The following is a 14046-nucleotide window of genomic DNA, read 5'->3' as shown; positions in this document are numbered from 1 at the left end:
AATCAGGAGAATTTCAAAAGATAAAAAGGAAGGTGATCAAACTTTAATTTTAAAATTTTGTAAACAACATTTTTCAAATGCTTTTCGATGTATTTTCGTTCAAATGTTGTCGTGCGTAGAATCGTGGAAAAGTGGACTAATTTTGATAACTGCCACCAAAAATCTTCTTACGGTGACGACACTCTTGCGTTGTCGTCCATATTGACGTTTATGGCTACTGTTCTACTGCAGTGAATAGTTGTGCATTGTTTTAAAGTCGATGTCACATATGTATAACTAGCGACCCGCCCCGGCTTCGCACGGTTGTAAAAACTATCAGTGTTCCTCTACTATATTATGCATGTAATATACATATAGGTAAACCTTCCTCTGGAATCACTATTTACTAAAGGAAACCACATCAAAATCCGTTGCGTAGGTTTAAAGATCTAAGCATACAGACAGCGGGAAGTGACTTTGTTTAATGTTACTTTCTATTTTATTTTTTATTTTTCTTTAAATAATAAAAAGTTTCGAAATTCCACTTAAGTACTTTTTAAGCAGGTCTTATTTATATATAAACTAGCTGACCCCGCAAACGTTGTTTTGCCATATATGTTATTAACCCCCTTAATTCCTCTCCCTTATAACCGTATAATTTAGGGGTATGAAAAATAGACGTTGGTCGATTCTTAGACCTACCCGATATGCACACAAAATTTCGTAAAAATCGGCCTAGCCGTTTCGGAAGAGTTATGGTACGGTACTAAGATTGTGACACGAGAATTTTATACATAAGATTTAAATAAAAAGTTCCTGACCTCTCGAATGACAAGACTGATAAGGTCATAGGTCCGAAACTGTGTTTATTTGTATGTAATCCAATTTTATAAGATCGTAGCTGTTTTGTCATTACAAAAAACATTTTTAGTAGCCAACACAAACAAGTATTTACCGAATGGTATAGAATATTTTGGCATCACTTTCTGTAACGAGCGCTATTTATATTATTGTAATGCGGATTTAATCGTATTCAACTGTAATCATCAACATTTATTGTAGCCTCAAAATGTCAACGTTTTAAAATAAATAACATTTAATGTGTTCATTTGTTACCAATTATATTTACAATAAAAATAATTCCACATAAATTTAGGATTTTAAGATATGTTAATTTTGTGTTTCAGCGGCAATGGCAGCGCTACCGATGGCTCCCGGTTGTTTAATTTGTGGTTGGCTCATGGAAAAGTTTGGCAGGCGAAACGCACACTACATGGTCAGCGCCCCGTTCCTTCTCGGCTGGATCCTCATCGCCTGCGCTAACAACCTTGCCCTCATCCTCCTTGGAAGATTCTTCACAGGCCTTTGCGTCGGTCTGATCGGACCTCTTGGCCCTGTATTTATCAGTGAAACGTCCAGTCCACAATTGAGGGGAATTTTCCTCGCAGCCATATCGTTGGCCATCGCTTTTGGTATTTTCGTAGCACATCTCATCGGAACTTGGGTTCATTGGCAATGGACGGCAATAATTTGCTCTATATTCCCAATAATCTCAGTACTTCTTTTAAGTCTGATCCCAGAAAGTCCAACATGGTTGATATCTAAGGGACAAATTGAAGATGGTGTGAAAGCATTCAATTGGTTGAGAGGATACGACGAAGAAGCCAGGGCAGAATTAAAAGCAATCATAGATAAACGCAAAACCGCAGACTTGGAGCCAACCCCAACACTCAGAGAAAAGATTGAGAGTCTTAAATCACCTGAACTCATAAAACCCTTATTTATAATGATCGTTTTCTTCGTGACGTGCCAGTTTTCAGGAGTTAATGCTGTCGCATTTTATTCGATAGAAATAATTGAGAAAGCGGTTGGTAAAGGAATAGACCATTACGTCGCAATGTTGGCGATAGACTTATTAAGAACCGTTATGTCTGTAGTGGCATGTGTCACTTGCAAGAAATATGGCAGACGACCTCTATGTTTAATCAGCGGTGTCTTCACCGCTTTGTCTATGGTTGGCCTATCAATGTTCCTCTACTGGACAGATGGCAAACCGACAAACCTAACATGGATCCCGCTGTCATGTCTGATGGCTTACATATGTGCCATATCTATAGGACTGGTTCCGTTGCCCTGGATGATGTGTGGAGAAGTTTTCCCAACTAAAGTAAGGGGCCTTGGTTCAGGAATCAGTTCCGCAACAACTTTCGTCTCATTCTTCATCGTTGTGAAAACTGCCCCAGGAATGATGTCTGATTTAGGAGAGGTACTCACATTCCTCTTCTACGGTATTGTAGCACTCGTTGGTACTGGTATCCTATTCTTCATTTTACCTGAAACGAAAGGTAAAAGCCTACAAGAAATCGAAGATAAATTTAAGAGTGGAAAAATAAGTATAGCCTAATTTTTATATATGTCTAAGTGTATAAATTTAAGTAATTCCATTGAAATCAAATCTCGCTCAAAGCGCAAATTATGTACTGTCTGTGATATTATAGTTTTTAAAAATTTAATAAATATAAATATGTTATATTATGATCATGATATTTTATTTCAATACCTAAAAAATTTACGTTTTAAAAATTATAAGTAGTAACATCCCATGTTTATTAACAGAAAAACAGTAGAATTTTTATGACAATACAAGCAAATGCAGACCTGCTTTGCCAGTGCAGCTGTTTAATACTATAAAATAAATTGTATGGAATTTGCTGGGATGGAAAAAACCTAAATCATTCCACAAATAAATTAGTTTAAACGTAATAAGAATTAAACCAAAGTAAAGATTTGACGAGCGTCTTCGGTGCGACAAAGCTAGCTCTGCGGTCACCAACCCGCCTGCCCAGCGTGGTGACTGGGCAAAACACATGAGTTCACGCTATTTTTGGCGTGGGCTTGTGGATGCCTATGTCCAGCAAGGGACTGTATAGGTTGTAATGATGATGAAAGATTTTGACGACGCTTTAGTGGAATGGATTTGTATTGGCCACACAGATATTCGCCGTGGTCTAGGCGTTTGTGCTTGTGTATTGTGTGTGTGTGTGTGTGTGTGTCCCGGACCTCCGATACAAGAGTAAATCCTAGTTGGGGTCACCTAGGTGGCGGGATCAAGTACTTTTATAAAAATCGATGTGTGATGTGATAAAGTTAAAAATCAAGATGTAACAAGGTACTCAAAGTTCAGCATAGTTCCGTTGAATGAATATGAAGACACCATTTTCTTCTTACTTACTTCTTACTTTTCGTTTATATGTTTTATTCTTACACAAATAGTGAAAAACTAATCAGCAGACGAATCAGACTCACATGTCACGTGTGCTAATAGAAAATCTCCAAGGTAGGATTAAAGTCATAATTAACTTTTGTAGTGAATGACACCGACGCTAAAAAAGATATATAACATCGGACATTGGTGTTTAATAAATCATAGTTTAAACACTTACGATTATTACATTCTGTATTCGTTTGTTAAGCCTCAAATGGTAAATATAAAACAGGTTTAATTCAATGCATTGAAGACATATAGAAATTATTTGTGTGCTTTGTAAACACAAAATGTTTTTTCATCCATCTGTATGTAACTTGGCCGCATTTATAAACATTACTAGTCCCGCGATTTCACACGCGAGACTACTTTGAGGAAAAAAACCTTAAATTAGCCTTTCTCGGTAGATAGAATAATCACATTTGTTTTCTTTTAGTTGATCATTTTTTGCTGCGATGCTATTTTAAAACTGCGATATCTCCTAAGATATTCATTGAATTTTGATTTAAATTAAATACTTGTGATAATTACGTGTTTATTTGGATCATGTTTATAAAAGCACCTTCGCAAATAAAACATTATTTTAAAATAAATAGGTTAGCATAAAAATGTTATAGTGAGCCAACCTTAAAAGATAGATATATGCTATCGGGCAATTTTTTTAGAACTTTTAAAGGGGATCAATTATGTTATGCTCTCGAAAGGAAAAAAACTTCGATTTTGAAACATTCTTCAGTGCTCTGCTCCTATAAGTCTTAGCGTGATGCTATATAGCCTATAGCCTTCATCGATAAATGTGCTATCTAGCACTGAAAGAATTTTGCAAATCGGACCAGTATTTTCTGAGATTAGCGCGTTCAAACAAACAAACTCTTCAGCTTTATAATATTAGTATAGATTTGAGTTCGTTGTTTTTCTTGCTCATCTCAAGGTTGAATAATAAAACATATACTATTATATATTGAATTTATTAATAACAATATAAGATAATGTAACGATGTATATACTTATTAGTTTTCTAATTAAAATTAATTTAATGAAAATGACAGTAGAATTATTATTTAGTAACATAAATAAGAATAAATTAAATGCATATCGGTACAAAATATTATAAAAAAAATATATACCTACATATAAAAATAAATTGATATTAATTAATACATCAATATGGCACTTTATCAGTTAATAATGTTTTTCGTGAAATTAATTTTAAACTTAGTACAATTTTATTATTTGTTTAAACACATAGACATACAAGTCATAATTAAATAGGTATTTAATTTAAGGGCCTACTTCACCAGTTGTGGCTATTTGACGGATGACAGTAAAAAGTTTTTGTTTCATTATTCTATTTTACCATCGAATTCTACTATATATAAGATATATTTCTATTTGCATATGTTAATCTTAAAGTTGCAATTTAATAATTGAAGAGGAACAGCTCCTACTGACCTATTCTACCTCCCGCTGTCAAAGTCTATTTGTATTGTCATCTGTCAAACAGCGTACATAATACTCTTTCTGGTATTTCAATAATACTTGATTCAAAATTCGGACACTCAGAATTTTGACAAAAATCATTAATCATTAATTATTAATGTAATGATTCTGTTATTACAACAACTGTCTTACTATGGGCACAACGTGATATATTAGGAACTGTCCCCCCTCACTAGTAAGAAGTATGAACAAACAACAAAAGAATAGCAAAGTCGCATTGCAACTAATTCGCTTCCTAATGTTTACGTTTATATGGGACAGTATGCATAGTAAGAAATATAAAATATTTTCACCTATCAACCCCCATCCTTAGGAAAATCCTGCCTACGCCCATTTCTTGTTCAAGATTACAAATTGTTACTTCCATTTTAATAAGTTCTAAGTCTACTCGTTTTAAAAATTGAATTAAAAGATATAGTTATTTTGATATTCTTGGTCAGTGGCTGATTTACTTTGCGCGTGGCTTAACAAGTCTTGACGCTGGTGGAGCGAACTTGGCAAAACCTTGCTGGTCGAAGACCGGCAATAGATCCCTTACTCGAGCTGACATGGTACCTCCCATCACCCTGGAAACATACGCTCTGTAAACAGATAAATTAGATTGTTATGGTGCTGTCCTAAACTACAATGTATTATTGTGACAAAACATATTGAATTTAGCGTGTTATGGTGTTCATAAAATAAATATTCATAAGTGCTTTTGAAACCCGCTTGCATAGAGAAATTTTTGATTTTGTGAGGTTTTGTGAACTGATTTAAGAGTTGCAAGAGGTGTAAGCAATAGTGCTTCATTTTGTGAATAATTAACTAAAATATTAGTACCAATTGTAACTACTAACTGTTTTAAACGCTAATACCTACAACAACAAAAAACTAAAAATGATCTTGCTCTAGTGCGATCAACTTGGCATCTTACGTAATCGATGTTTTGGTGGAATTGTTATACAACAATTGAACAAAAGGTTACAGAATTGTAAGAAACCACAAAACTTGTTGCATTAATTTATCGATACTTTTTGAATCTACATTGACGTTATCCAATTTATGATTAAATGTGATGGGTAGAACTGGATTACAAATACCAAATCTTCTAATAAGGAAAGAAGTTGTTTTTTATACAACTAGATCGGCAAACAAGTGTACGGCTCACCTGATGGTAAGCGATTACCGTAGCCAATAGACGCCTGAAACACCAGAAGCAGCGCGTTGACGAACGTACCCCGAATCCCCCCAGGAGCTCTGATCACCTTACTCACCACAGGAACACAACACTGCTTGAAACTAGTATTATTTAGCTGTGATCTTCTGTATGGTCGAGGTACTTCCCCAGTCGGGTCCAGATTTTGAGCAAGATATTTCCTGCTCAGCCCTATCTCAGTAAATAGTAAGTTTTTTCACCGGAATTCTCAATTCAATCTGAAGGAGGTTGTCAATTCGATCGTATTTTTTTTGTGTGTGCTACCTCATAACTTCTTGTTGGGGGTATCGCTTTTATTTATTCTATTTTTATTCGAAAGCTGGTATATTTGTCATTTTTGAGTTATTCCTAATAATGGCTAATTACTTGATTATTTTTTCGACTTTCTACGTTTGTAATGTTCTTATTTTGTTACATGTCAATGACAATTAGTCGTTTTTTTTGTTTGATAACAAACACAATTTTAAAAATAATGTAAAATTTAAAAATTTAAAAGTTTTTGCTTAAAACGTGCTAGAAGTATTACTACCTGCTTGGCTTGATCAGTTTTGCAGCTTGAGCAGGTGTCGCCAGCTCAGTAGGGAAATAAGTAGCACCGTAGAAATCTAGACCATTTTGCAGAAGAATATTGGCTTCCTCAATATTCGCCAGCGTCACACGCACCACGCTGGAAGCCTCCTTCGGTATCATGCTGCTGACCAGCTCACCATCAATGTTCGTGATCGCTCGAGGTGGTGTCTTTTCTATGGGTTTCGGAGTTGAAGTACCTGAAATTGTATTAAGTATCATTAAGTCGACGAAATGTTTCACTTTAAGATGAACTAGATCTTCAAACATAATTTGACTTATCAAGTTTTTCGAATAGTTCTTTTTGACTATGATTTTCTTTATTGACATTACCTACTTGAACTCTAGTTAAACTTTAATAGTAATATTATAATTTGCAAATTTTTAATAAAAAATTAGCTTACAGATGTTTCTTTTTAATCATTTCAATAAACGAAATTCGTGGGCTCTCAAATCCCAATGCATTTTTTTTCAAACATCATCCATTTCGCTTGTACTAAAGACGATTTTATTTATGACTTCGATCAATAGGATGAGATGATGCGAAAAACCGGGATTTCTGTTGCGAGCTTGGGGAGGCCTAAGTCCAACAGTGGACTGCAATAGGCTAAACTGATTGACTGACTGATCAATAGTCTTGTGGCTGCATAGTTAAGCTGGGACATAGTCCAAGCATCACGCCGTTTAAGATTTTTAGAATTTATTTGGGTTCCACATTTGTTAAACTAATTATTTCGTTATATTTAAGACTAACGTTTTAAAAAAAGGCCAGGTCAAGAGTACCCTAAAACGGAGAGCATGTATGAAGGGAATAATTAAAGTGGACGAAGCGAAAGGAGTATGTAAGGGTCGTAGCAAGAGGAAGGAAGTGGTCTCTGCCTACCCCTACGGGAAAGAGTCGTGATTATATGTATGTATATATGTATTTAAGACTAAAATACCAGTGTTTCCTTCACGTGGCGAGCCAGTAAAGTGCAACCGAACGACCTCTACAACGGACGTGTATTTGTAGAGAGCATGGCGCACATCCTCTTCCGGAACATCATCAGGAATGTCGTAGACGTATATAGTGAACGTTTTCTGGGGTCGGCACGGTATGGCGATCTACGAAATGTCATTGTATAAGCTTAACTTGTTACAAATATCATTAAGAGAAAATACATCTTCTAGGCAGATTAGAATACAGACCTTGTATTTGCTTTTTATTGATCAACATTACGATCAAACGTAGAACTACTATGAATAATATTATGGATAAGAGAAAAACCAAAGACTAGATACTAGAATAGATATTAGATACATTTATTGTCGTTCATCATACAATATATATCGCTAAATGTTAAAACGCCATTTTTTGCTATATCTAATATATGAAATTCTCGTGTCGCGGTGTTTGTAGTTTAACTCCTCCGAAGCGGCTTGACCGATTCTCATGAAATTTTTTGTGCATATTGGGTAGGTAGGTCTGAGAATCGAACAACATCTATTTTTCATCCCCATTGTTAAGGGTAGTCCAACCCAATTTTTTTTTTTATTATTACTTTCAGATAAATTATTTATTTTTTATTTTATTATGATTTGGCGTTAAAAAATACATACAACCCTAAATTTTCACCCTTCTATCACCAACCCCTATTTTTTATTTTTAAATAGCGTTTAGAGGCAAGACAACATTTGCCGGGTCAGCTAGTAATATATAAGTCAATCGAAAATGATGATTGGTGCTGGTTGTTTGCTGATTAAAAACATTAGTAGCTTGGTCAGCGATAGTACAAGGTTCTTAAGATATATATAGCAGTTTAATCTGCTAAGGTTGTTATTTATTTTAGTAATGATATGTTGTGCTAAAAATGTACAAATGTCAGACAAAACAACTTAACAAGATCACAAAAATAAAATTAAGAAGCAGTAGAAGAAGCAGTCAAGCTTAGATGAAGGGCAGATTTGCACTCATCTTACCTTTCTGTAAAACCTCGAACCGGTCACTTTGTGGAAACCCTTCTTGAAGACCATTTGGTAATCATCGACACTGGAGAACTTGAATAAGATTCCCGTTGCTGTCTTCGTGAGGGAGAAGCATCCTTTGAACTCCATTTTCTCGCAGATGGCCGACGCCTTCTCCATGCTGAGGCCGTGAGAAGGGGTGAGGAGAAAGGCGCCCTTGGTGAGAAAGTGCTCGGAGTCCGAAATATCGGACTCACTGTCTCCGCCCTTCATCAAGGTATGGATCTGCTCCTTCCACATGTAAGGATCTGACATCTGGTGAAGTTTTAAATACTGGTTAGTAAATTGACAGTATCACTGTATGTTTTTTTATTATAATCGTTACTATAACTTACCTACCATAACTCACATATACAAAGTATTAATTATTAATTAAAATATAGCTTACTTTGCCTGTTATGAGACAAACACAGAGTTTTATCGTTATCTCCAAAAATACTATGTTTTTTGAATATTAATAGTAAGTGATTACAAACCAAATACAAAACATAAATGTATACATATAACAACATATTGAAGACCTACGCTCATAGTAAACTTATTCATTTACTAGCCCTACGATTCTTCGCTGTGGCTTTATCCGAAATTATAATTAGAATTTTCAATTATTGATTTCGAAAATTCAATTGCTGCCTCAATAATCTTAATCAGTTCTAAAGCGCAGAGCCTTAACCTCAGGCTTTGTCCGACTTTTAATTGTTAACAGTTGTGAAGAGCCTATTTTTAACCGACTTCCAAAAAAGGAGGAGGTTCTCAATTCGACTGTATTTTTTTTTATTTCTTTTTTTAATGTATGTTACATCAGAACTTTTGACCGGGTGGACCGATTTCGACAAATTTTGTTTTAATCGAAAGGTGGTGTGTGTCAATTGGTCCCATTTAAATTTATTTGAAATCTAACAACTACTTTTCGAGTTATATCTAATAATGAGTTTTTACTTAACGCTTTTTTTGTCGACCTACGTTGTATTATACCGCATAACTTTCTACTGGATGTACCGATTTTGATAACTCTTTTTTTGTTGGAAAGGAGATATCCCTAGTTTGGAACCGTGATAAGGAAACCAGGATCTGATGATGGGATCCCAGAGAAATCGAGAGAAACTCTCGAAAATCCGTAATAACTTTTTACTGGGTGTACCGATTTTAATAATTTTTAATTTAATCGAAAGCTGATGTTTATCATATGGTCACATATAAATTTTATCGAGATCTGATTACTACTTTTTGAGTAATCTTTGATAACACGGAGTTGCTTGACTATTTTTTCGTCGATCTACGTTGTATTACTTGTCGATATAATTGAAGTCGGTTTTTTTTTCGTTTGCGAGCAAACACAATTATTTAATTAGAGTTGATTTAAACATAGGTGAGTAAACTAGATAACAGCCACAGTTTTTAATACGTAATGATCATATTCATGATCCATTCATGATTTTTTAGCGGAAGCTGAAACAATGCGACAATTATAGTCGGGAAGATGGCGCTATTCTTCAACCAGTGAACCGGATCGTTTCCCGGTCGTTACTGTCTTCAAATATTTATCAGCCATTGTTTCTTATGACGTACTTTCAATGATTGATTGAATAAATTTCGAAATATAATTCTTTTGTTTTTTTTTTTAATGATAATAGTACCCAGATGTATGGTGTTTTATTGGTACTTGCCAATTCAACGTTTGTTGCTGCACCCTCTCCGCTGCTTATATAGATAATGTACAGCCTAGTTCGCCAATTTTGTTCAATGATCGGGTTTTTTTTAATTTATCTACAAACAAGATCACAGATAAATAATACTGCTAACAAGAAGTGTTTTGGTCCTGTGGTGAGTAAGGTGATAAGAGCTCCTGGGGAGGCAATCCTAAATAGCCCAATGGGTAGGGTCGTCAACACGCTAGCAATGCTTCTTGTGTTGAAGGTGTCTATACTGTCAACTGAATGCAGACTGCTTTTTTTACAGTAAATAGTTTTTCGGGAATTTTGTCGCAACTTTATATCGATTTGTGATTTGTTGCCATGCAAATAATGAATAATTAAATATCTTGACAGTGCACGAATTCGACGTAAACCAAAACCTAAAACCTGTGCCTGGTCCCGGGCGCGGACAGGCACCACGCGCGCTTCCGCATGACCCTGTGGCCTGTTATACAGCTTAAGCTAGCGCACGGGCCACAGGGCTTCTGGATAATGTAAACTACCCACTTTGAGCAATATTTTTTATTTGTTCTGTAAGACACAGTTCCACTACTACCTTGGGACTTAAAAAAGCCGACCGATGGCGGAATAGCCATCCAACTGCTGGCTTTGAAATACACAGGCCTAAGACGACCAGCAGCGTCTTCGGTGCGACAAAGCCAACGCTGCGGTCACCAACTCACCTGCCCAGCGTGGTAACTATGGGCAAAACACATGAGTTCACTCCATTTTTGGCGTGAACTTATGGAGGCCTATGTCTAGCAGTGGACTGTGGTTGGCTGAAATGATGATGATTGATGATGATGATTCTCTAAGCATAAGAGGATAGCATGTAAGGCCTTACATGCTATCCCCTTTCCTTCTCATTAACACATGAAACGAAACAGCTATATAATATCCATATTATCGAGGTGGGTATACTCGTATATTATGTCGAGCTGAATGATTTTGTAAAGTTTTTACCTAAATCTAACAAACAGTAATTACGTAACAAACAAAGAAAATTTACGTTAATTTAATGATAACAGTGGGCGGACTAGATTCGATTGAAATTGATAGCAATTGACTTCGCTGTCCCACGCCTCGATCATAACACCGTATATGGTGTTGTGGTGGTCGCAGTAATTGTTCTATTTGATCCTTAATTATTTCGTGGATGTTGATCTGATTAAAGTTTAAAATATGGTATTTTATCGTATTTTTATATAGAGCATAGGTATAAGATTTCTTGGAAGAGCTTGTTTATTAATTCCTGTATTAAAAAATACTTTTTGAGATGAAAATAACGAATAAAAAATATTGTTTTAGTTGAGATTTTTCTTACTTTGTTACAAGTAAACAACTTTTAAAACAAAAAAAAATGTTTTCTAATGTAATGTCTGAATTTCATTCATTATAATGAAACAACTTTTTCGGATTTTATCGATTATTATTAAGTTTTTTAGATGCCCGACGCTTCGGATACTGCACAGCAACCATGGTCACGAGAGGAGGAAGTTGTTTTATTATTAAAATAAATAATTAGGTAATTTAGTGGGACTAAAGAGCTTGACGAATTTCAAAAGACATTTAGAATAAAAAGCGGCCAAGTGCGAAACGGACTCGCGCAACGAGGGTTTCGTACAAACAAAATTATTCAAAATATTTTTATTACACAGTGTAGTAAAAAATTTATACTTTTCACAATTTTCTTTATCTGTGCTATAAAGACGTAGCTTCGTACCGAATTTCAAGATTTTGAGTTCACGGGAAGTACCTTTCACGGGTCACGGGCTGGATCTTTTGATTGCATTGGCTTAGATTCTAAGCTTTAAGAAGAAGTTTGATTTTGTTCACAGCTTCAACACAGGGACAGTAGATCTCATTATTTTATAAGACAACAAAGTGATCCTATAAATGTTTTGTTTCTTCGTTGAAGTTTTGAAGTTTGTAGTTTTAAAATATTCCCCCCCTTGCCTAAAAATGGATTATTGTTTAAAAATCCCTATCTTTGAAATCAAAGGTGTTTTTCACTCGCCAGATAATTCAAAATTTAAATTCATAATATTCGAAAGAATTTTTAACGATCATTTTAGTATTGTCAGAAAAAAAAACTAAAGTGCTTTAGACCACACGACTGAAGTAAAACTTAAACTTAAAGAAGTTCCACTTAACTTATGTCTCCCTTTCAACTTCCGTTCGCTCTACCCGATCACTTTTTGTAACGCTCTCGTCACGCATTCACCAGCTAACCCCCCCCAAGTCATGTGTGCGTAAAGAAGTTTTACTACCAAAATTATACGACTCAGTTTCGGGTTCGAGAAAAAATAAAGATATTCTTTTTTAACCGACTTCAAAAAAAGGAGGAGGTTACTCAATTCGACCGTATATATATATATTTTTTTATGTATGTTCGGAGACAACTTCTTCGTTTACGAACCGATTTTGATAATTCTTTTTTTGTTAGAAAGGAGATATACCAAGTTTGGTACCATGATAAGGAAACCAGGATCTGATGATGGAATCCCAGAGAAATTGAGGGAATCCCTCGAAAACCGTAGTGATGACTAGTGCGTTTGTTTTTTTTTTTTCGTCTACTTACGTTGTATTACTTGTCGATGTAATTGAAGTCGGTTTTTTTCGTTTGCAGGCAAACACAATTATTTTCTATACATCAATTTCAGAGGGAGAATCGCTCTAAAGGTTTTTATTGTACCTACACTTGTTATATTTAATTAGGTATTATTTTTTGTAAAAGTTTAAAAACTACTTATCTACTTATTTTACTGGGCATAAGTAATTCGCTGATTATTATTTTATGGGAAATGCAGTTAACGGCGATATATCAGAAATATGCTATAGTTTCCCATATATCCAGACAAATTCAAGACACAAAAATATCCTTTTAAAAAACTTTTAAAAAATTGTCGGCAACAACATTCTATTTTTAAAACTGAAAGTAAAATACTGAAACAGTAGCCACGAGGAATAAACGCTGACGAAACTGGGAGACATCACCAGTGGGTTATGCTATCAAAATTAAAAAAAAAAACCTTACATATTAAAATACAGTTTAACAAAGTACCAGATTAAAAATGCATTCCTTAAAAAAAATTTAAATTTATTGAACGTCTTTGACTGATTTTAAGACTGAATTTTTTTTTATTTTGTTTGTATTGGTCGCATTTCGCATCGAAACTAGCGAAGGATATGAGTAAAGCTTACGCTTCAGCCTATAGTATCCCACTGCTGGGCATAGGCTTCTTTCCCCATGTAGGAGGAGGAAATAAAAACAAAATAAAACTTAGTACGGCCTAATTTTATACTAAGAACTGTTATGACTCTGGAAACTGTTTATACCAATATTCAGGTTTCCTTACGAAATGGGAAGAAAGTCAAAACGTAAATAACATAACAATTATATATTTTTTTATATTCTTAGCTTGTGATATTGCACTATAGTTATGTTACCTGTTTTGATTTTATTTTGTTTGTAATGCATGCTATGTCCACATCTAATAGACTCAATCGTACATAATTATTGTACTTTACTTTATATGTCAATAACGATCGCCGGTTTTGTGGACCAATAAAATAAAAAAAAACTAAAATAACATACCGATGATCTCGGCTTATCTGTCTTCTTCTTAGAGTTCTCTTCCTGCTTGTGTTCAGTGTCGGAGGCGCCTTCAGCTACTGACATCTTGCGACTGAGGAACGCGTGTGCCGGTTCAGGGTATACGCGATTCTGCACGATGGACCGTGTCACCGCGCCTTTAGAACATCGCGGATATGGAGGGGCCGCATTGTTTTCAATATTAGGATTAAGTCCGTAATTGGTATTTAAATTGATAGGTTAT

General features: G+C 35.0%; 2 protein-coding genes across 2 annotated transcripts in view; one reads left to right on the top strand and one right to left on the bottom strand.

Annotated features, from left to right (window-relative positions):
- The window catches only part of LOC123666495 (facilitated trehalose transporter Tret1-2 homolog), a 38906-nt gene extending 36389 nt beyond the window's left edge, over positions 1-2517 (top strand). Inside the window, exon 4 of the mRNA XM_045600583.1 lies at positions 1167-2517. Coding sequence (XP_045456539.1) covers positions 1167-2383 — 1217 coding nt within the window. The 3' untranslated portion in view covers positions 2384-2517. The remainder of the gene's footprint in view (positions 1-1166) is intronic.
- A 2675-nt stretch (positions 2518-5192) lies between these two features.
- LOC123666494 lies at positions 5193-13889 on the bottom strand. Its single transcript, XM_045600582.1, has 5 exons — positions 13806-13889; positions 8469-8786; positions 7451-7613; positions 6472-6709; positions 5193-5325 (listed from the first exon to the last, which is right to left on the bottom strand). Exons 1-5 carry the CDS (start codon positions 13887-13889, stop codon positions 5193-5195), a joined length of 936 nt encoding a protein of 311 aa, XP_045456538.1.
- Positions 13890-14046: the final 157 nt, after the last annotated feature.

This window comes from Melitaea cinxia, chromosome 26 (assembly GCF_905220565.1).
Source record: "Melitaea cinxia chromosome 26, ilMelCinx1.1, whole genome shotgun sequence".
In the NCBI taxonomy this organism is placed as follows: domain Eukaryota; kingdom Metazoa; phylum Arthropoda; class Insecta; order Lepidoptera; family Nymphalidae; genus Melitaea; species Melitaea cinxia.
This window is presented reverse-complemented; position numbering and strand designations above follow the sequence as displayed.

Coding starts and splice junctions, on each gene's coding strand:
- LOC123666494 (XM_045600582.1), bottom strand. CDS start 13,889: ATGTCAGTAGCTGAAGGCGCCTCCGACACTGAACACAAGCAGGAAGAG. Junction 8,787..13,805: donor CAGATAAGCCGAGATCATCG/GTATGTTATTTT, acceptor TTTACTAACCAG/TATTTAAAACTTCACCAGAT. Junction 6,710..7,450: donor GCCACGTGAAGGAAACACTG/GTATTTTAGTCT, acceptor ATACAATTTCAG/GTACTTCAACTCCGAAACCC.